Source organism: Cephus cinctus, unplaced genomic scaffold, assembly GCF_000341935.2.
Source record: "Cephus cinctus unplaced genomic scaffold, Ccin1 Ccin1_scaffold0662, whole genome shotgun sequence".
In the NCBI taxonomy this organism is placed as follows: domain Eukaryota; kingdom Metazoa; phylum Arthropoda; class Insecta; order Hymenoptera; family Cephidae; genus Cephus; species Cephus cinctus.
The window spans coordinates 70,360-90,651 of NW_014333291.1; the positions used below are offsets into that span (position 1 = coordinate 70,360).

Genomic DNA, 20,292 nt, shown 5'->3' on the forward strand with positions numbered 1-20,292 from the left:
GATGTATGCAAATATAGGGGGGGGGGGGAACAATCTTAAATAATGCAGGAGAATGAAAAAGAAATTGCACAGCTTTCCTCGTCACCCAAGGGGTACTGTGCCGGAACGCGTTCCCGTTTTTTTACATGGCGGGTATCCCCAGGAGGCCTACACCATGCCACACGTTATCACGTGTGGAATTGAAAACTAAATACCAGAACGGAATTGCAATCTTTGAGCCAGCATTAATTAAGTATTCAAGTCTTTTTGGTTTATCTCATAGTTTTTTTTACCTATTATCCAATTACTTTGTTACCTAGCGTATATAAACCTCGTGAGAAGTTCATTTACATTGGGACAAAATTTCGCGGACGAACGTCGATCATCTGGACTGTTTTTTTTTCAATTATGGTCGAAATTCTTTATGAGAATATTAAATTATTGTAAATTAATACTGTATAATTATTTCAGAGCGCCGTACTTGCTGCAGCCGTCGGATCGTTTTTATTTCATCCCCCACGAATCAAACCTGTCGATTCCTTTCCACGAAAAACAAGAGTCTACTGATCCTCGAAAGGAGCCCGTTTACGTTACTCGGCCTCAAGATAAAAGCCAGAGTACTCACGCGAAGAGAGATGTAGGCAATTATTATTGCAGCATGCCAACCTGCAATAACGTTTTTAATAACCATAATCATATTTGCGGAGTGGTGGGATTTATTCACCATTTGCACTCCTCGATAATCACAGCACTACCTTTGTATCTATTCAAGACAGCACTTGGTACCACCTCGAAGCAGGATTGTTACTTCAGAGGAATAATGACGATTCGAATATAACCGGTAGCCATTATCATTGAATCAATTACAATTCCACTCAATGCATTTTTACTCGCGCTTTTCTTATATACTGAGAAATTAACGCAGCTTGGTAGGAATTCAGAGAGTCTAATGGAATACCAAAAAATATATAACTCATCAAATTTGTAAAAATTCTCCAATTCAAAAAAGCTGATTGGAAAAGCTATTGGGATTCAAGAAGCGAGTACTGGGCGTTCAGGGCAATTCGACAAAATTCCATACAGGACATCACTCAAGTAGATGGAGAAGCAAAATTCCAAAAATCTTTGTTGATTTAAAGCAAAAGTAATCAACAGGTCTTTGGTGATGTGTCTAGTAGACATTCAACAAGTGTTAATACTTGTGCAACCGGCAATAATCTGTCCAATGTGAATATGTACGAGATGCAGCACGCTCGAGACTCTAGTTCATCACATATGAGCAATCTAGTCGCGTTAAGAAAAAATGCTCTCTTTTGCTCAAAAAAACTGTACTCTTCTCCCGGTCATATTTTTTTTTAAACGCGTCAGGCTCGTCGGAAATAAGTATACTGTAGTAAAAAAATTGTAATTACCTAAGCAAGTATCTTCTTTACGTATCGGCGAGTGACGCGTAGAGTAACTTCCATGTGTACACGGTCTCGAGATCGACGTAGTCCGCGAAATAAAATCATGGGAATTCTTACACAACTAAGTTAACTTAGACTTAATCTTACTAGTAGAATACCTCGTTGGTGGAACGAAAAATCACAAGCAACCTTAGGTCTAGTACGTGTAATAGATTAGTATGAGCTTTGATTCGAGATACACGGTTATAATCAGCGTGACTGTACAGGTGCACGCGTTTCGGAAACAGGGTCTTATATACCCCAGGAGTCATTGATTTTAGGAAACGGTATCGCAGGCGCATGATCAACCCCTTCTCCAAGGATTGGGCAATGGAGCGCGTAGAGTGGGTTGTAGCAAATTGCATAAAAAAGAATGCCCCGGCGCCTAGTTGCGTAGAGAGGTCCAGATCGGTGAGAGAAAATTTCCCACTTTTTGGATGCCATATAGCAAGCATTAGGCACAGCCGATGTTTTGTGTTATTGACAAAGAGAAATAGAGGCAGACGATCAGTAGAAAAAGAAGAAGGCAAGGAGAAACAGATACTCGTAAAGCCTCAGACAGTAGCGTAGATGGATTATCCAGAAAATTGCTTGAGACTTTTGTTTTCTCATCTTAACCATATCCGGCAGTTGGACATTAATTTTCGCCTAGACAGATCATGGCCGTCGCTCATAATAACGTCCTTTGCGCTATACAAAATAACTAAATACATAATTACATCTTGTATCTATGCTTTTTCTTTGTTACAATTAATTTCATCTAAGTACTTTACTGGGCCTTTCATTCTATTTTGTCAATGCAACACGTTCTAACATATTTATGGATGGATGTATCCAGATACATCGGATGTTAGTTTTATGTGATATTGCAGCCAGGTTTCAAAAGCAAACAGCTTGTGGTGCCACCTAACTAACGAACGTGGAATGACTTCATCCTTCCCAAGTCGAATCAGTAGATTTCCACAGAATCGGTACATGCTTTTATGCTACAGTAGATAAATTCAAAAATGATAAAAGAAGGATCTATCAATCTTATAATCATCCGGTAAACTCATCTACTTGGAATTTGAACAAGAATGATACATGCAACATATCAATTATTGTATCCTAACGAAGATGTGCTGAATGTAATTTAATGAGTACTTTTTACAGCAATCATCCGTGATTGATAGTTAATAGAACGAAACTGACTGTTTCCATTACTGGGATAAAACTTAGGTTGTTCACACTAAGTGCTAATGGATACTAGTAGGAGATAACGGTAGAATTTTCATAATTTTTGTCTTTCTCTTCTTTCACTTGACTTTATCTTCCTGAGTCAAGCAAAGTAGGCAGCTTTTTGTTACCTCTTAAAATAATCGATGCCGAATGTCGGGCTATCTAGAGGCTTATGAATGAACGTACTAATTAATAGTTAGAATTTAGCTTGACAGAGGACGTTTACATCGTTACCCAAATATTCGCCATCATCGTATTTGCAAGGAAGGATGTGTGTCAGTGAGGTTGCGTGGTACAACGTTGATTAAGTGATTAAAGTGAATTCGAACGTGATTAAAGATGTATCCTCATAATCATTATCGTTGCTCGGGTAACTCAGCAATTGTCATTGAATTGGAGAACCATGAGGAATGGCCTGAACTATCTTCTGAAAGATTGCTGCGCAAAAACAGCACTCCACAAACAGCGCCATTGTGTATTCCGGAAAATACGGGAAGCACCTCTTTGGTGAAATATCGTGAAGATTTAAATGACGAGGAATATCCAAAACTTGGTGAAAAGTTCATAAAAAGAAAATATAGTTTATCTATAAATAATGGGACTGATATCATTGATGTACGGCTTGGTAACGTTGGTATAGAGGAAGCCAGTGAAATTAGAAAACCATGGAAGAAACCTAGAAGTTCTGACTTAATATACATCAATCTACACAAAGCATCTGAGGTGATTTTCAATGGAATCTATATATGTATAAATTTTATAAGTTCTTTATCTTAGATAATTGATTATTTTTGTCTGTTTCAGAATCTTTCACGTTTCAAGTCTTGGGAAACTGATAAATGGGCAGGAAAAAAAATGCATACTTGCCACCTAAACTTAGATATAAGAAAAAGTTTAAAGAATTCTCATTTTGAATGTAACTGTCGAGTTGTAAAAGATAAATTGAATCAGGCACATTCGAGACGTGGAAAAACCTCAAAGTTGAAACAAACAATTTTGTTTGCTCGCGAATTAAAAACACAAATGAACATACGTAAACGGGAATTATTTGAATTAGAGAAAATGCAGGCTCTGACTAAGGATGTCTCTGAGATTGATTTTGATAAATTAAAGATTGATGTAGGTCCCAAGGTTGATGTTGATTTCTTGCAATCAATGTCAAGAATGACACTGTACGGTTCCAATCATAGAAAACCAAGAATTGAACCTATAGCAGAGCAAAGCTTGCAATGTCAAAATCGTATCACACAGAGATTGGAGCAATTACTCATTCAAACAAACCGAGATGAATTTGTAATATCCAAAAACAATGACACAGTCAGTCAAAAGAATTTTGAGACCATTTCTCCAGATTTCATTCACAAAACGTTGTGTCTGGAAATATGTGATGAAACTGGAGAAACAGCACAATGTTATATACAACCAGAAGAAAACTATCAGCTTAAATATTCTAAAAAGTTTCGAGAGTGAGTACTTGTCATGAACTTAGGAAGATGGGTATATTATATAATTTAATTGTTCATACTTATCAATGCTTATACCATTGAAAAATAATATGAAAAGTGAAAAAGATTTATTTCTAAAAGGCCAACAAAGTATTATACATGTGTGATATGAAGTGTGATAATAACTTCAATTTATTTTTACTTACGAAAAACTTGATTAGAACTAACACTAGTGAGGGTAAGAACAATTATATTTATACAATCTTATTAATAACAATAATTTAATGCTTTTTCCCTGTATATCACTTTATCCACCATTTTTGCTTACAAATGGACCTGTCTATCATATAAACATAATACTTGTAAGAATATCAAGACCTTTCATTAAAACTTAATTTGATTATTCATGAGAAGTCAATAATATATACAGTTATAAAATATGCTTTTATCACCTGTCAAATCTGTCAAACTACGTCATTACCAAATACAACTTTGAGAGTTACTATATAAGCCTCTGAATTAAATATTGATTCCTAATACAAATATCATCTAATCTCAATACATGAAAATGATGTGCCAATTCTAGTTAAGTCAAGTAGCATAATATATTGTGACAGATTTACCAATGTATGCAAGCTCTTAATACCTATATAGTATCGAATCCAATAAATTTCGTTATATAAAAACTTTCTGATAAACGTCTTACTTCGTTCCTACTCTAACAATATTTCTGTATATACCCATATAATCAGATCGATACGAAATCAATAATTTGATTCATCGCTCATTTCCCTCATCTACGTTTCAATTGCCTACGTCTATTTCGTGACGCATTCTTATTTTCCGATATAAAGATTAAAGGACTCAATCTCGCTGATAATTGTATTTCCTATGTCTTTATGAGGATAACGTCAAGCAAATGGTACACAGCTAAAACTACGACCTAATTGGCTAAAGTAAACACTTTTCTTACAGATACTGTACGAATATATTGACACAAGGCCTAAACGAATCTTCTGAGAAATTTCTGGCAGAGATAGTGAGGCTTCAGAGAAAATTATACGAAAGAGACAATATTAAGGGAAAATGCAAACGTAGATATTACGCAGGTATCAAAGAAACGGAAAAGCATATTGAATTGAAAAAGGTAAAATTTGTCATGATAGCACCGGATTTGGAAAAAGTTGAAATCGAAGGTATACAGACCTGATTTAATCAATATTCTCATTTTATTAATAGGTAATAAGGTATTGTCAGACAATTAAAAAATTCCTATGAATATTTATATCTTGTAATAAGAAATTCCAAATATGAATACGAATTTTTGTCAGTGGATGATTTATATACAAGTTTTGGATAAATTAACAAATCCGGTTTTTTCGAATTTAATCAAGGAATGACTATTTTAGTCAACAAATATTTTGATACATACTTCTCTGCCGAATCTTCTTATGTAATATTCGCGATGGTTCCTACTCGCATTCTTAAGATTAATTTGCAAATAACCATTTTTCTGACAAATACAGTGCTAATATTGTCACTCCACTTGTTCGTTTACTAGGTGGATTAGACGAGTCCATATACAAACTAATCGGAACTTGTAGAAAGCACGATGTCCCATTTTGTTTTGCCCTCGGCAAACGCAAGATAGGATATCACACGCACAAGAAGGGTTGTGTCAGTTGTATTGGCGTGGCTAATTACAGTGGTGCTGAAGTAAGTAAATAATTGTTTTTGATACGGATATTTGTTGACTTAAACAAGTTTAAAATAATATTATTTCTTTATTACATTCTAGGACAAATTTAAAAACGTATTGGAGGAATTGGTGCATGCTAAAAATGTTTATCATAAATTGAGCAGCAAAAGTGATAAAATGATTGATTTGGGTAAATTGATTCCTGATAATGATTTGCTAATCTCTGAACGCATCAACTGTTTGCTGAGAATTTTAGGCTCTTCAAACTGAAGTTTCGTACAGAATTTTCAATTATTGCGAGAGTGGATTAAAACTCTGCTGTCATGTATCAGAATATTCGTTAGAAACTACTTGTGAACACCTCGATCCGTATTATCATATTCAGTAAGATCATTTGAGTTTTTTATATTTACATTTATATTATTTACATAATCACCGAATATCATATATGCATGATACTTTTGTGGAATATTTCAGACACATTATCACTAAGAAATGTATAAAATAGGCATTCACAATATTGTCGTGTCATTTTATTAAATCAATAAATGGGTATTGATAATTCAAACTATGGTCGGCTTATTTTTTTGTATCCAAATTAAACACGATTTTTACTATTCTCCTAGTTCGCTATATGTATAATCGCCAAAAGTCAATCTAATAAAAAGCAATCTAAATTACATACGAATAATTCAAACCCTTGCAAATACTTCCACCTCTATCACAAAAGTACAACGGGTTGTCCTGCAGTCTGGCGCACATCCACACACAATCCCCGCTCACAGAGTTACACCAGCAACCACTACATCCTTGTAAAAATAAAACAAAGCATCGTATCAAATAAAATTCCTATACACGCAGAACAATATTTAAAAATCACAACTTTTCATTTATTCACTAAAATCGAATAAAAAATCCATAACTAGCACTTTCAATAAAAATTTCCACTAAATCCATATAACCAATCTCATCACACAATAAACCATTAACCTGATTCCTAATATTTTTGTTCCAAAAAAATCGTTTCCAACAAAATTTTCAGCTCCAAATCTAGAATTAGTCTTTTGGATTTAAACTTCAATGGAATGTGCCCACCTTGTATGTATATACATACAGCAAAATACTAGTCGCATGAAGCCAGAAGGAAAGGGAAGCTGGGAAGTGGTTGGTGTTGATGCAAGCATCGTACGCGCTAGCTGCCGAGTCAGTCAGTCAGTCAGTCAGTCAGTTAGTTGGCTCAGCACCGGCGAAGCCGAACGTACGTGAACGTATTTTCTGTTCCGTTGCCGTCGGCAATACCTCCTTCCGCAATTCTTGATTCACATTAAGTAAAACGGCTTTCTTTCACTTAACTGATAAAATAGCTCATGATTCTTATCAAACTCCCACCACTTAGCCCATCCGTGACAAATCTAGTATACGTTAAGATATACACACGCACGTAACTGTCAGACAATACGAATTGTACTTTTGGTTCTGGTGAACAGTGCCTGTTGAGCCTCAGGATTACCTTTACACTTCTGACGACCTCCAGGAGTACCTTTACAGCTTTTGTCTTCATTGCTAAAGGTAAGACCTTTTTCATAGTATCCATTGTTGGTATAGATCAATTATTATTCGGACATCGTTTTCATTGACGGTGTAACTTTGATAAATATGGTTTATTTGAAATTGCGAGCTAACGAATTCCGTCGTGCTTAATATTATTGTTAAAATTTACCTGTGATATCAATGATTATGAGTACCGAGGTATATTTCTAAGTGATTCGTGTTCATTGTATTTCTAGTATACGTTGTGCAGTTAATATTTTGCTTATGACAATTTTGTAAATTTACATTCAAATCTATTTGAATAGCTGTATCTGGTGAATCAATTTGATTTATAAGATTGGTAGTATATAGTGTAATGACTGGACAAGATAATCTGAATACAGTAGAAAGGAGGATCTTTGAAATATTAAATAAAATGAACTAGACAGGAGTATTAGTATGATAAGGATTTTGCGTGGTGCAACAAAAGTTTGTTTACCTTTCTCATGACTGATTACACGTAGCATTTCGAATACCGGCGTTATTACTGATAATGACAGTATTACGAAAAACAAAGACAGTCCAACCCCAGTTTCTTTATCGATACCATTTTATATTTCCGAGTCAAAGTTTCTTTTCTAATTCAAACCGTTTCACCGTTATCCTTCGCAATTTCCCAAGATGCATCATAAATAATAACGACGCCGCTAGATCAATAGTACGAAATACAACTTCGATTGCATTTATTGCACTTTTGTGACTATTGAACAATAACATAAAATGTAAAAGCTACGAATTATAAAGGCGTGTTTTACCTGTATTAAAAAAAAAAGAAGAAAATTTCTTCACAGAAAATCCACTATCACGAAAGGAAAGTCAGCGTGGCAACACTCGTCGTTGCCCTTTTACACAGCGAATCAAATGTAGCAACTACTATGCACTATTAATAGTCATACCAATAATTGAATTCTTAGTAAAGAAGTAGATCACACCTTTCCCATTTCGCAAATTGTACTTGTTCAAAGTTCCATCTATAAAATAACTCCAATGGCATTTAACGCGTTTCGAGACAACAAAGAAAAGTTGGTATGAAAGTATATACATATAAAAGACGGTCAAACCTTAAGTCCGCAAATGTCTGTGCGTGACCAACTCTTCGAGTTGGAATGCATCGAATAATTTTATAATCTGCGTTTTCACACGCTTGTTGCCTTTATAAACTATCACGCATATAGAGCAACTGATTCCACGTGTCTACCGATCTACCCATACCGATCATGTATATACGGGAGGATTCATTTATTTTCACAAGTAAATACCCGACGTGTGTACTCGAGTGTATAAGTTTCGTTCTAGTTTCTGTCATGGGCAATCACCGTTTAGCCTCCATATTAGAAGACCGATTTATTGTGAAAACATCATTAAACCACTGATCGCCTATGCAAATCCAAGGGCGTCGATAAGACCCGATAACGATTTAACATTACCGTACAAAATTGGTAATGATTTTCTGAATCTCCCTGTACCAAAATAGCGACAAGGACAAAGAGATCGATATACCTTCAATGGCTGTCATTTCTGTTTCCTATGGGTATCTTTGGAAAAAAAAACCTTGACTACGTATTCGCCTGAGTGACGATCTTGAACGATTGCTTAATCACCAATCCCGTGCACTGTTGTACCGATCGTTTTAAAATAATTGAAACATAACACAGTGCTCGTACACACACGTAACTGCGTGTCTTGTTAAAGAATCAGCAGAATATTTTCATTGGTGGAATCTGACGATCGGATCGGTACTCTCTTCCCCTTTTCAAAGTATTTCGAATGTGCGTAGAATCTCTAATGACTCTTATGACAAAAATGCTAATAACACGAGCTACGAGTTCTTTTACCTAACGACAAATACAGCGAAAATTGTTGTGTGATGAAACTTTTAATATTACACATCGTTAACCGATGTGTGATACCAATCTTTTTTTGGATCCTAATTAAATAATGATCAATTAACAAAAATTAATTATTCAGCCATATGCAATTTTTTTTCTTTTTTTACGTCATGCAATGGGTATTTGGATATGACTGAAAATGAGATATAATTATTTTTCTTAAAAATAAACATACTTTCAGTTATTTTTATCTCATACCTCGTACCTCCATCTCATCTAGATCCGCGATAACACAGTTTAATCTTTTTGCTAAAAATTCAATTTTTTACTCTCGTGCAATGATCCCACTTTGATTTAAAAATTTTCATGTGTCAAGTCAATCAAATTTTATTTTCATTTATTTCATGCAGAATTATTGGTCGAAACGTGATTAGAACGGTTAAGAGCATGACGTGCGAAAGTTTCTTGCCTTTTAAAAACTCGTCACGATTTCCAGAATTCCTGTGGATCGTTCGCCAAAAATTTCTCTCTTTATTTCTTTCCGTAGCTAAACTGTGCTAAAGTCTCATTAATTATGGTACCTAACGAATAACTATAGTTGACGAAAGCAGGATGTGAGGGGTCCTGTTACATAGCTACGCTATGGGTAAATGAAGGCTTGGGTTTCGGTCTACAGGAATATGATATGGTTACGATAAAGGCCGGTGGTTGGGAGGGGAGCCCCTGACCACCCCTTTCGTAACAATTTCTTGTATCGGCATGACCATGCAAAAAGACAAGTAACACCGGTGAATGAAAATTCTCAGAAAAGTATTAAAAAATCCTTGGAGTAGATTTCAACGAATTACACAGATTTACAGTTAGATTACTGATAGGAGCAGCTTATCGCAATGATCGATAAAAATATTTGAAATCGTCTTCAAATTAATCAAAACATGACGAATAGTAATAAGTTATCGATATTGTATGACTAATCGAATCTGTATGAATTTCGTGACGTCTCAATTTGATATCAGAAAATATCACATACCTATACCTGATAAGAATATGGTATCCGGATTTTTATAAAAATACACCTTTTATTGGGTATTTAGGTAGGAAAAATCAATGTTTATTATCAGATAATTAAATTTGATGATTACGTCTCACGTATCTTGAGTATAGGGAAAGGAGGAGGGTTGTTATCAAAATTACATAAAAAATGTTTAAATACGTTCGCGATAGGTGAACCTTGGTAGTCCCGTCCGCTTCATACATGTTAAATGATAGGTGAATATTGAAATGCATGTTTGTAACGATATTCTCAATTAAATCAAAAATCCATTCAAATCCAGACGAATTAACATAGTAAGAGATGCACATGGTTTTCCCTTAATTTTCAAGGAATCCACAATCAAGCTGCCGGGTGAGTCGTCTCTTGATAAATTAGTATCAAATTAGCCAATTGTTAATTAGCACGTAGCTCCTGGCGTTTGACGTCCAATCAGACTCGCGGTAGCTGAGTGATAATACAAAAATCTCAGTAAGGTTCTCGCCGAGGTCCTGGGAACTAGAAAGCAATTGTCGTCATTAAAATTTCTGCTGCGTTTAAAACATATAAATGTTGCCAAGATATGTTGAAATATAATTAACGTGTAATTCGAAGGCTGAAACTTAACGTCTACAATTTTTCAATGAAAATTCCCCATGCTATGTTCTCACTGTGTTCCCGAGTCTCCTGATAAATTTTTACGTTAAAATTGTTCAAACGATCCTCGACTAACCTCCACGCAGTGACTGCGTATCGATATATCGATCTCTCGATGTCATTAATTACATAGTTATTTCTAGTAGCGGAAAAAGTTACCTTCTTCGACTCTGCCGGTATACGTGTTAACTGCCATTACCGTCTCTCCGTGTATCCGTATCATAATACATAATTAACGGAAGTGACCCATATCTCGTCTCTGGCTGAAAAATATGTTGACTTCCTGACGTCCACTTACTATATATATTAACACTGACAGTCACTGTCAAAATTTAGGATAAAAATCAACCGTTAACCTAAAGTTTGGACGAACGAATTTTTAATCTGTTTTACCTACTGGGTTACGTAGCAGACGACATACTTTTGTTTCACTCTTAGACGGAAGAAAATGTTGTCAAGTGCAACAGAGAAAGAGAGAGAGAGAGCAGTGGGGAATAGATAAAAGTATAAGAAGAAGAAAAAAGACATTGAAAAGAAAAGACGTCTACGTTAACTCCTTACCAGGAGTTACGTTAATAGCAACGCTTTTTTGTTCGAGCACGGTATTCGTCGAGCGTCGAAGTCGTTTACGTCGACTGAGATGGGCGCAAGGAAAGTATAATAAGGTACAATGCACTTTATTATGCGCGCGTTAAACGTAATTGAACGACACTTAGATACAGTACCGGCTGAGTTACTTGAGGGACGACGCCTTTGGCATAAGGTACTTGATCACAGTGCTGTTAGCTAATATAAAATTTGAATCTCCCGCCACTTTTCTACAGTCAATAAAGAGTATTGTGCGTTAAAACAAAAAGTTAAAAAATGACGTTCCTTTCGTATGAAAGAAATGCTGATAGATTCGTATTCACTTTTCCTCTTTACTATTGCACAGGGAATAGATTACATGCTTTTCTAACTCTGTCCTCATTAATACCACTGGTACATTATTCAATCTAGTCGATCTTGGTCAATTAAGAAGTGAAAACCAGTGCAGAAAGACCAGCCTTCGTTCTACGAGGAGTTTCATCCGGAAGTGACAAAAAATAAAAATAATGCATTTTACATCTTCCTACTTTATAATATGCACTGCAAGTATATACGTATATATTCCATTCTCCATAATTTCCCCTGATTTTTTTTTTCACACAGTCATAAATACACGTCGTGCCACTCTTAATGAAAGTCTCAATGAATATTCATATCGTCCCATGTAATATTCGTAAACGCGTGTACACGTTCTATCGAGAGTCGTAACGTTTCCTTAAAGCTAGTAATTTTCCTCGAGCAGTCAAGTAGAGATAAGGAGGAAAAGGTGGGGGCCATTGAAATCCAAGGGGAAAAAATGTCACTTTAATCCAGAGCTCCTGATCGCTCGAGGGAAAACCTTTCCTTGTCGTCCCACCATTTTTTTTACCAGACAGCCGTTCCATTATCGTTATATACCCGTGCACCATTGCACTATACATGCAGTTAACTGTCCGATGCACCGTGCAAAAATGCATCAGCAAGATTGCACATCGTATGCGCAGACATTCTTGCTCGGGATGTATTTATGAAGTCATACGCCCTGTAACACGTGTGCAGTAACGTATGTGAATACGTTGTACCAAGTACAATGGTGTTGGATACCATTACCGGACGACTCGTCAGTATTGTACGAATGAATGGTCTCGACGCGACATCCGGTTTGAAGAATGAACAGTGGGGGCGGAAACACTCGTCTGGAACAACCCCGCGTGTCATTTTCCACGATGGCTGCTATTTCTGGTGTCCCAGGAAAGTATTTCATGTACGCGTCATCACATGGAAAAGCATAACGAGACAGAACCAGGCGTTAAATTGGAGGGTAAAGATATTTCAGTGGTAAGTGACTTTTGTAGTAAAAAAATATAACCAGCAAATCAGTAAATCTAAGATTCTTCCTTGTTATTGTTACTCGGCCATTCCCTGTGTCTTCCTCTTGCACTCGCGATCGGCCACTGGATCGTTTTCTCGAACCGGTTGCCAGCTGCATTCTTTTTCCTGGCGGTACACGCGTTTGTCCTCACTCGAGGTTATCCTTATTCCCTGAGGTATTCACGAGCCTCTCGTAACGGTATTCGAATTTCTGACGTTCGACTAGGCGTGACGTTTACGATTTGACGTGTGTTGATTTTTTTCTCTACCGGGGACCTTGGGCAATCTAATCTTCCTCCCTGACAGATAAAGATGTGATTTCTTTCGATGATCCAACCTCGTGACTCGATCTCGTCATGGAGATCTTCTTTTTCTTGGTATTTTTTCTACTCCTAACTATACAAAGCTTGTGAGTCATTCCAGTCGGTGGAAACGAAGCTTAATCCTCCCTCCCCGTAAGAGCACGTACGTCTTCGTTAACGGCGACCATATATCTATTTTCTTTTTCTTACTACTTCTTTTTCCCTCTTCTCTCTCACTTTTTTTTATCGCTTACTACCCGCTCTACAGCTTGTTGTCTCTTCCCCTCGAGCGACCGCTACCCAACTGCAGGTCTAAAAATATCACAAGACCGAGGGTCGCAGGGTGGCTTCTTCGCGCTAGACAGGGAAGTTCCGTTCTATTTTCAGTACATTGATATTTCTTAGTTGGATATCTTCGATTCTTTCGTTAACTTATGCTTAGGCAGAACGGAAGTCGTCGGATCCACTTCCGACGAAAATAGCACGTCATAAATATTTCTGCTTGCTCGATACGTCGGCTGCTATGCACGTTACGTGAATGCCATTATCATCGCACTCTGTATATAGATACAAATTCGTGTGACTTAAAAAAAAAATATTCACATAAACAGACTCCCTTTCTCTTGATTCTACTTTGACTGGCTTCATCGAACAAGGAACAACAGTCTGCTGAACTTTGACCTGCATTAAGATTCCTACTGTCTCTCTCTCTCTCTCTGTCGGGTTCAAATGTCAACGTCTCGAAAGCTATTCGACCGGCATTTTCCAGCGGTATTATCCTACCGCTGATGTTCGATGCAGTACAAGTAAAACATGAGACTTTGTATGGCCCAAGTGATCGTACCTTATATTTTACTAAAACACGTATCTGCCTTCTTTAAAATTATCCGCTGTAACGTGTGTTCAGAATTACGTGTTAATCTCAGTATTTCGGCACAGCCTTCATCCGCACCTGCCCCCGGGTACAGATTGCTGACGTCGACATACCAGAACTGGAGAAAGGTTTGCGAGACATGATTGCCCACGTAGATCATTAAAGCAATGATCTAAGTCAGTAGTAATTTTAACAATAGCGATAAACGTACCATATATCGCTTGGATAATTATATGCACGAGAGTCTGTAATTTGAAATATTTTCATACGTGTATGAAAATTTTTTATTTTTTATTATATGAAAATAATTCACTGCATACTCAGACGCGAATAATAGCATGTATAATAACGCGAATTCGAGTTAATTAAGATTTTTAATTGACTTCTACCAGTGCAAGGTCTCTTCTGGTAAATCTGCATGAGACCGAGAGAGATGCGGGCATATCGCTCGGCCGTGCCAAATAATGGGAAGGAACACGTGGGAAAGCTAGAGAAAGCGCATATATTGTCGACGGGGTCTATGTCGATATTTTGTTAGGTGGCACCGATGGATCTTTTCTGCAGTCTCACGCACGTGGACTCTGCGCGTGCATGGCCATAGGTGCAGTGGATACAGTCTCCCGTTTTATTCACAGTGGTGCATTATGGACGTGAGATTTATAGGTGGCGATATCGTCAGTGACGGAAGTCTCGGGAAAACTTTATAATTGGCTACGGAGACGCGGACGAGAGGAAAGGGCGCGAATGGCGGAACAAAGGAAGATGGTAGATTCGAAGGAGAAAATATAATGGCCAAGTCACGTAAAGAGAGAGACGGAATTATTTTATTGTTGTTATTACCATTGCCTGGGAGAATTTATAGCGTCGGGATGCTCGGGACTAACGGAATAAGGCGACAGGAAATTCCAGCTTGAGGAGAGGTAGCAGTAGAGAGAGAGAGAGAGAGAAAGATTGAGAGAGTAGGTATTCGGAGAAAGAAAGAAAGAGAGAGAGGGACACGTATGAGAGGAATCTGCGATGGTTCTCTCTTATCGACGCTTAATTTCTTTGTCGGGTAACTGTATACCTTGGCATACGTGTGGTATAGGTATACTCTGTTGAAAGAACGGAAGAGAAGATGAGGAAGAGAGAGAGAGAGAGAGAGATAGTCATGGCGTAACGGAGAAATTAATTTGACGAAAAGTGTAACAACAGGACCCCTCGAGGGAGAGAGAGAGAGACAGAGGAAAAAAAATGAATATATAAACAAATTCTTGGTTATATTGTAGAACACGACCTCACGATTTCCTGGTTAACTGAAAATCACCGTCGACTGACACTTTGCGCAACGGTACCTTGCCAGTAGTACCTCCTGTTCACTTTATTCGCCATTGGCTAATCTAACTGCGAATATAGTCGCTTATATTAATATTCATTCTTGCGCAATGTTACCTTACTACGAACAGCTAGTCCATTCCTAGCTCAGAATCATCATGGATGTTAGATAGATGCAGGAACTGCTTCCTGCTGTTTCGTTCAATAGGTAAGATGCTGGCATTACGATTGAATTGCGTGCTTCGTTCCGAGGAATGAATTGTATGTGAAAAGTGGCAGAGTCTGGAAAAACAATAGGGAATTTGTGAATATTGAATAATTGTGGGTTGTGGGTATGCAGTGGCATTCGGAAAATGATTAATTTATTGGATAATTCTTTGTACCGTCATTTTAGAGTTCTTTGTACTTGGTTGGAGTCCGAAATTGAAAATTATATAGGAAATAACGGAGCCTGGACTCTTACTGTGGCACTATACAGCCAGAGGGATTCCTGTCGACTTAATGGGCCGCCACAGTTATTATGGTGCTGCTGCAAAATAATTTCTCGTTGCGGTATATTGTGAAATGTTGCAGTCAGGCATTCGATACTATTGACAATAAATTAGGATTCGAGCTCGTTACTATCTTCTCTTGTATCTTTATTCGTTCTGGTCTGTTCCGTTCTTTGGTATTTCGAGAGCCACGGTGCTGCCACCTAGCGGAACTTTGTCCTCAACACAACGTACAGCAGACAGTCTGCCGAATGCAAGGACTTGACAGTGCATATTATATGTACAGCGTTATTCAGGTTAATTCGTCAATTAGAATTGACAATTGTCACATATGAACAATTTGATAAATGAATTAAATCTGTACGTCTGGTAAGTACATTCGTAATTTTCATTATTGAATTTGAATAGTCCTCGTGTCATCAATTAATTGCAAGTCCGCAGCCTTGACTAAACCTTGAGTTAAATAATACCCAGAGGAAGTCCGCGATTGACAAAACGTATTCAAATAATTAGAAATATCCTGTTATTGAACGTCCTCGAAATTTATTTTAAAAAATAAATCCAATTTAATGCTGATTCGAGATTAGCTTGAGGTTATGTTTTTACGATGAAATCTAAATATAATTCGAGTCATATTTCGTTTCTCGTTTTTATCGTTACCGATGCTTTATGGGCAATGAATGTCAGAGCCATTGACCTCTTTGACTCGAGCAACTGTACCTTTTTCGCATATGTACGCACACGTGCGACAGGGTAAAAATTTACTAACACACATGGACTATAATTATTCTGCAAGGAATGCACAAATCAGCCTTTGCTCCTGCTCGTCCGTAAGACTACGTGGGACAACAATGAGAATACCTTGGATTGCTGGTTATTCAAATAACTGTTCATTCTATTGATGTTCTCTCGCCAATCTTCCACGAGGGGACTGGTTTGACTTGATATGCATAAAAATGTTGTGGAATTTCTGCAGGGGGAAAAAATACAGGAACTATTTTTTTTGAGACAATGGATGCCATAGTAACAATGTAACGACAACACGAATCATACGTTTCTTTTGACCTGTCTTTACAAATAGATGAAGAATGAATTGTTACCAGTAGAAATCATAATAGCGTCACTTGCAACTATCCTGTTCGTGTTAACTACTGTCGCGCTGTACGTGTCAGCCATGACAATTGTCACATTGAGTATATCTTATTTACACTTACAACCCATGGATATCTATCCGACCAGTTTCGTCGGTGGAAAAAGCGTCGGTGCCTGAAGAACGTAGAATTTCGTAGAATTCGAAAACACATATATCGTCCATCTTATATTTAACGGTGTAAATTTATTATATGGAAGAAACGCTATTCGCAACTGTGTCATAATCTGTTCTGTAATCATACTTTTATATATATACATATATATAGAGTATACATAATAGTCGTTCTTGTACTTTTCAGAGCAGCGACGAAGTCTCGCAACCTTTCGCGTGCAAACTTTCAAGGTAATTCCAGTAAAGTGCACGAGCCGTCGACAAGTCGACGTTATTGGCTTAAAGTATGGATTAAAGAGAGACAAAGAAATAATGGTCGCTATGTATTAGCAACGCTTCGCAAAATGTCACTGGACGAAAAGTACATAAAAAAAATTATGCGAAAAGGATTATATATATATAGACGTGATTGTACAGTGAATTAGTACGTCGTGTGATAAATATTACATGAAAAAAAAATGCTTAGCTTGAGCACGTTTTACAGGATACATTCACGATATGTCAATCGCTCTATAGAACCAGTTGGCGAAGAAATCGTCGTGTAGCCCAGCCACGTGACATATACATATGTAACCATGACAGCGTACTTGAATTCGTTATAATTTTTCAATACCAAATCAATATACATAGTAATATTTGAATTTACTTCAATTCTCAGGTATCAATTTTCATTCGTCGTGCAATGGCGTAGCTCGATAAAAAATTCACTTGGATACTCGCCAATTGTAATATCGCAGATTGGAGTGCATCGTTCTTAAAGTAGGACTGCTTTAATTGAATTGCCCATTAGGTCGTCCCAGAACCGGACGAGGTGTCTCGGGGCGTAGAAAAAAGAAAGAAACAAAGCAGGATGAAAGAAGGAACAAAATAAAACTAGGTCCCGTACTAAATCGGACGAGATTCAAGTGACGAAGTCCAGTAGAGAAGTTTCCGTCGGTAAAGTAGGGAGAGTTTTGACGGGCCTAGAAACCCTGATAATCCTGAACACCCGGAGCAAGTCGCCTTGAGAATTAGAAACTCCATGTCCAATAGCCGTATATGCGGAGTGGTTAACAAGGCTTTGAAGCTTGGTACAGACATTTCTTTTACCGTATATCGGGGACATGTGCCCGACCCTCGGTTCTACACCTTGTATGACCAATTAGAAATCAGCCGAGTTTCGCGGAAACGAACGCGCCGGGGTTCGTACCGTGCATATGAGATTACGTTAGGAATGTAAATTTCGACAATGACAATATTTTTCAATTCAAGGTCATTGACACGTGCCACTGACAAATTCTTGTTACGGGTTTCTGCTGCGACTGGACAAAAAAGAAACATGGCTACCGTCGAAAATCACATCCTAGATCGACTGCTATGGTTCACTATGTAGGTGGTAACGCCATTGGCGGATATGGGGTTCATTGGGCGCCAATTTCAAAATGTCATGCTGATGACACTTCTCTATTCGTAAAAAATTCGTTGAGATCATCGATCCCTATTGGTGATTGATTTCGCATGGATACCCATAATTCTCGTCCAGGTTGAAATTTTTATGCGCTTCACGTGACAAATCTTCGTATTCGAATAATCGTACGTAACGAAGGACGCCATATTGGGGTATCATCTGTGCCATAGCTATAGGCAGTTACGAATGGGGAGAAAGGAGTAGCTAAAAAGTTAAAGGTCCTTACGGAGGTATACTTTTAACGGGATAAGAAGGAGAGAGAGAAAACGTCACTGAACCAACTAAAAATAATTATAACGTCATCCGTGGGCGATTTCGCGACTAGCCTATATGGCTCTTCTATCCCACGTACACGTATGCTTATATAAGTATACACCCACCGTGTCCAAAAAATGAGGGAAAAAGATAGTAAATTGTAATGACGAATTTTTAGAAATCCTCGATATGGGTAGTAACGTGTGTGGAGGTTGTCGGCCTGTTGGATTTCACGTTTTTCGAGAGAAAGATTGACGAGGAAGTTACGTAATGATTGTCGCTCGGATCGAGTCTCGATAATTAACCATGTCCTCTAATGGGATTGACTGTAGGAATTAAAACGGACAATGTGACAATGGGAATCGGGATCGGCTCATCGTGAACGACTTTTTTTTTCTTTCTTTTATTTTCTCTAGTTTCCAATCTCCCTCTCTCTCTCACTCGCAATCGCAAGCATCGCACCCTCTCCTTCCTTCCTATCGCACGATAAGACCCAACGGTCGCAATGCGTGATCGGCAGTCTCGCAGGTGAGCCTCGTCGATGCGAGAACCGCTTTCTAAAGAAGTCGCGCGGGCATCCTTATGAGAATTGGGGAACGGGGTCTCGTAGATGTAAAAAGTAAAGTGGGAACTGAAAAAAAGGTATAGTTATACTTTGGAGCAAAATAAAATGCAGTACGACTGTTGACCGATAGCGCGGAGAGATCTTGACAATTATTTTAACTACGGGGACGTAAGAGCTATGCTCGATGATATTGTTGATCGATGAGAGTTTCCATCAGGGAGCGTTAGTAATCTAATAAGTGAAAGGAATTTCTGCAATCAAGATTTACGTACTGGCATTCAGTTTTAAATATAGATATATCGCTGCCTTATATTTAACTGGCACTGATAATTAGTCGATAGGCACCGTTTAAGAGTTTAGCGACTTAACGATGAACCTTGTAAAAATCTTTATATCGCACGTTCACGTTGAACGAACTCTTTCCGCTCATGATCGTAAGGTTATAAGGGAAAGTCCACGATACATGCATCACCCACGCGTTGCTGCTTCGCACATTCTGATGCTCAAAGTGAAAGACATCGCTATTAGGAACGCTGTACACATTGCTGTACGGAGTTATAATACAAGTGTAGATGGATATTGTAGATTTGTAACGCGTAACGTATGATTGGGGTATCGCAAGTAGCTTTAAAAAAGTCACAATTTCTAGGATTACCAGGTATGCATTGTCACGTGATTTTTCTACTCACGGATGCGATACCAGCGCCCCGCTGGAGAGAGGCAATGAGGCCCAGCTGTCGCCCGGCGTCCTAGGGTAGCAGCCGCTGAGGATCTCCAAGAGTTACGTACCGATTCGTCAAGGAACGCTGTCGATTTAGTATAAAGGGACGACTCGAAGGATAAGAGTTAACGGCTATAAGGATCTCGACCAATGAGAATGATTAGTTCTCGATTTTGATTATTCTCAATTAACTGCTTCAAAGCAGTCTGTCTTGAAAAGAATTGGCTGG

The 20,292-nt window shown here is 37.8% G+C and overlaps 3 protein-coding genes and 1 long non-coding RNA gene across 15 annotated transcripts in view; 3 read left to right on the forward strand and 1 right to left on the reverse strand.

Annotated features, from left to right (window-relative positions):
- Positions 1-817, forward strand: part of LOC107269481 — a 16,357-nt gene extending 15,540 nt beyond the window's left edge. For all 4 annotated transcript variants that reach the window (XR_003060191.1, XM_025086782.1, XM_025086780.1 and 1 more), the window contains one exon: positions 451-817. Coding sequence is in view for 3 of the 4 variants with exons in the window: in XM_025086782.1 (XP_024942550.1) it covers positions 451-620 (170 nt within the window). In the remaining variant the exon portion in view is untranslated. The remainder of the gene's footprint in view (positions 1-450) is intronic.
- Positions 818-2,859: 2,042 nt separating this feature from the next.
- On the forward strand, positions 2,860-6,357 carry LOC107269513 (selenocysteine insertion sequence-binding protein 2-like). Its single transcript, XM_015743432.2, has 5 exons — positions 2,860-3,365; positions 3,447-4,108; positions 5,063-5,283; positions 5,649-5,803; positions 5,886-6,357. Exons 1-5 carry the CDS (start codon positions 2,982-2,984, stop codon positions 6,054-6,056), a joined length of 1,593 nt encoding a protein of 530 aa, XP_015598918.1. The 5' UTR covers positions 2,860-2,981; the 3' UTR covers positions 6,057-6,357.
- A 534-nt stretch (positions 6,358-6,891) lies between these two features.
- Positions 6,892-20,292, forward strand: part of LOC107269509 (PHD finger protein rhinoceros) — a 30,107-nt gene continuing 16,706 nt past the window's right edge. For 2 of the 9 annotated variants that reach the window (XM_025086762.1, XM_025086760.1), the window contains exons 1-2: positions 6,898-7,114; positions 7,274-7,355. The gene's annotated coding sequence lies outside the window, so the exon portion shown is untranslated. Of the gene's footprint in view, positions 7,356-12,462; positions 12,798-17,262; positions 17,307-20,292 lie in introns of those variants that run through there. The other 7 variants (XM_015743415.2, XM_025086761.1, XM_015743419.2 and 4 more) reach the window with 7 other exon arrangements.
- LOC112494605 lies at positions 10,227-16,167 on the reverse strand. Its single transcript, XR_003060201.1, has 4 exons — positions 15,704-16,167; positions 15,438-15,602; positions 11,052-11,155; positions 10,227-10,754 (listed from the first exon to the last, which is right to left on the reverse strand). It is a non-coding gene; the product is annotated as an uncharacterized LOC112494605 (long non-coding RNA).

Excerpts from the sequence above, each read along its gene's own strand:
- LOC107269513 (XM_015743432.2), top strand. The coding sequence starts at position 2,982 with ATGTATCCTCATAATCATTATCGTTGCTCGGGTAACTCAGCAATTGTC. Across the intron at positions 5,284-5,648 it reads GGAAAAAGTTGAAATCGAAG|GTGGATTAGACGAGTCCATA; the intron begins GTATACAGACCT and ends TTCGTTTACTAG. Across the intron at positions 5,804-5,885 it reads CTAATTACAGTGGTGCTGAA|GACAAATTTAAAAACGTATT; the intron begins GTAAGTAAATAA and ends ATTACATTCTAG.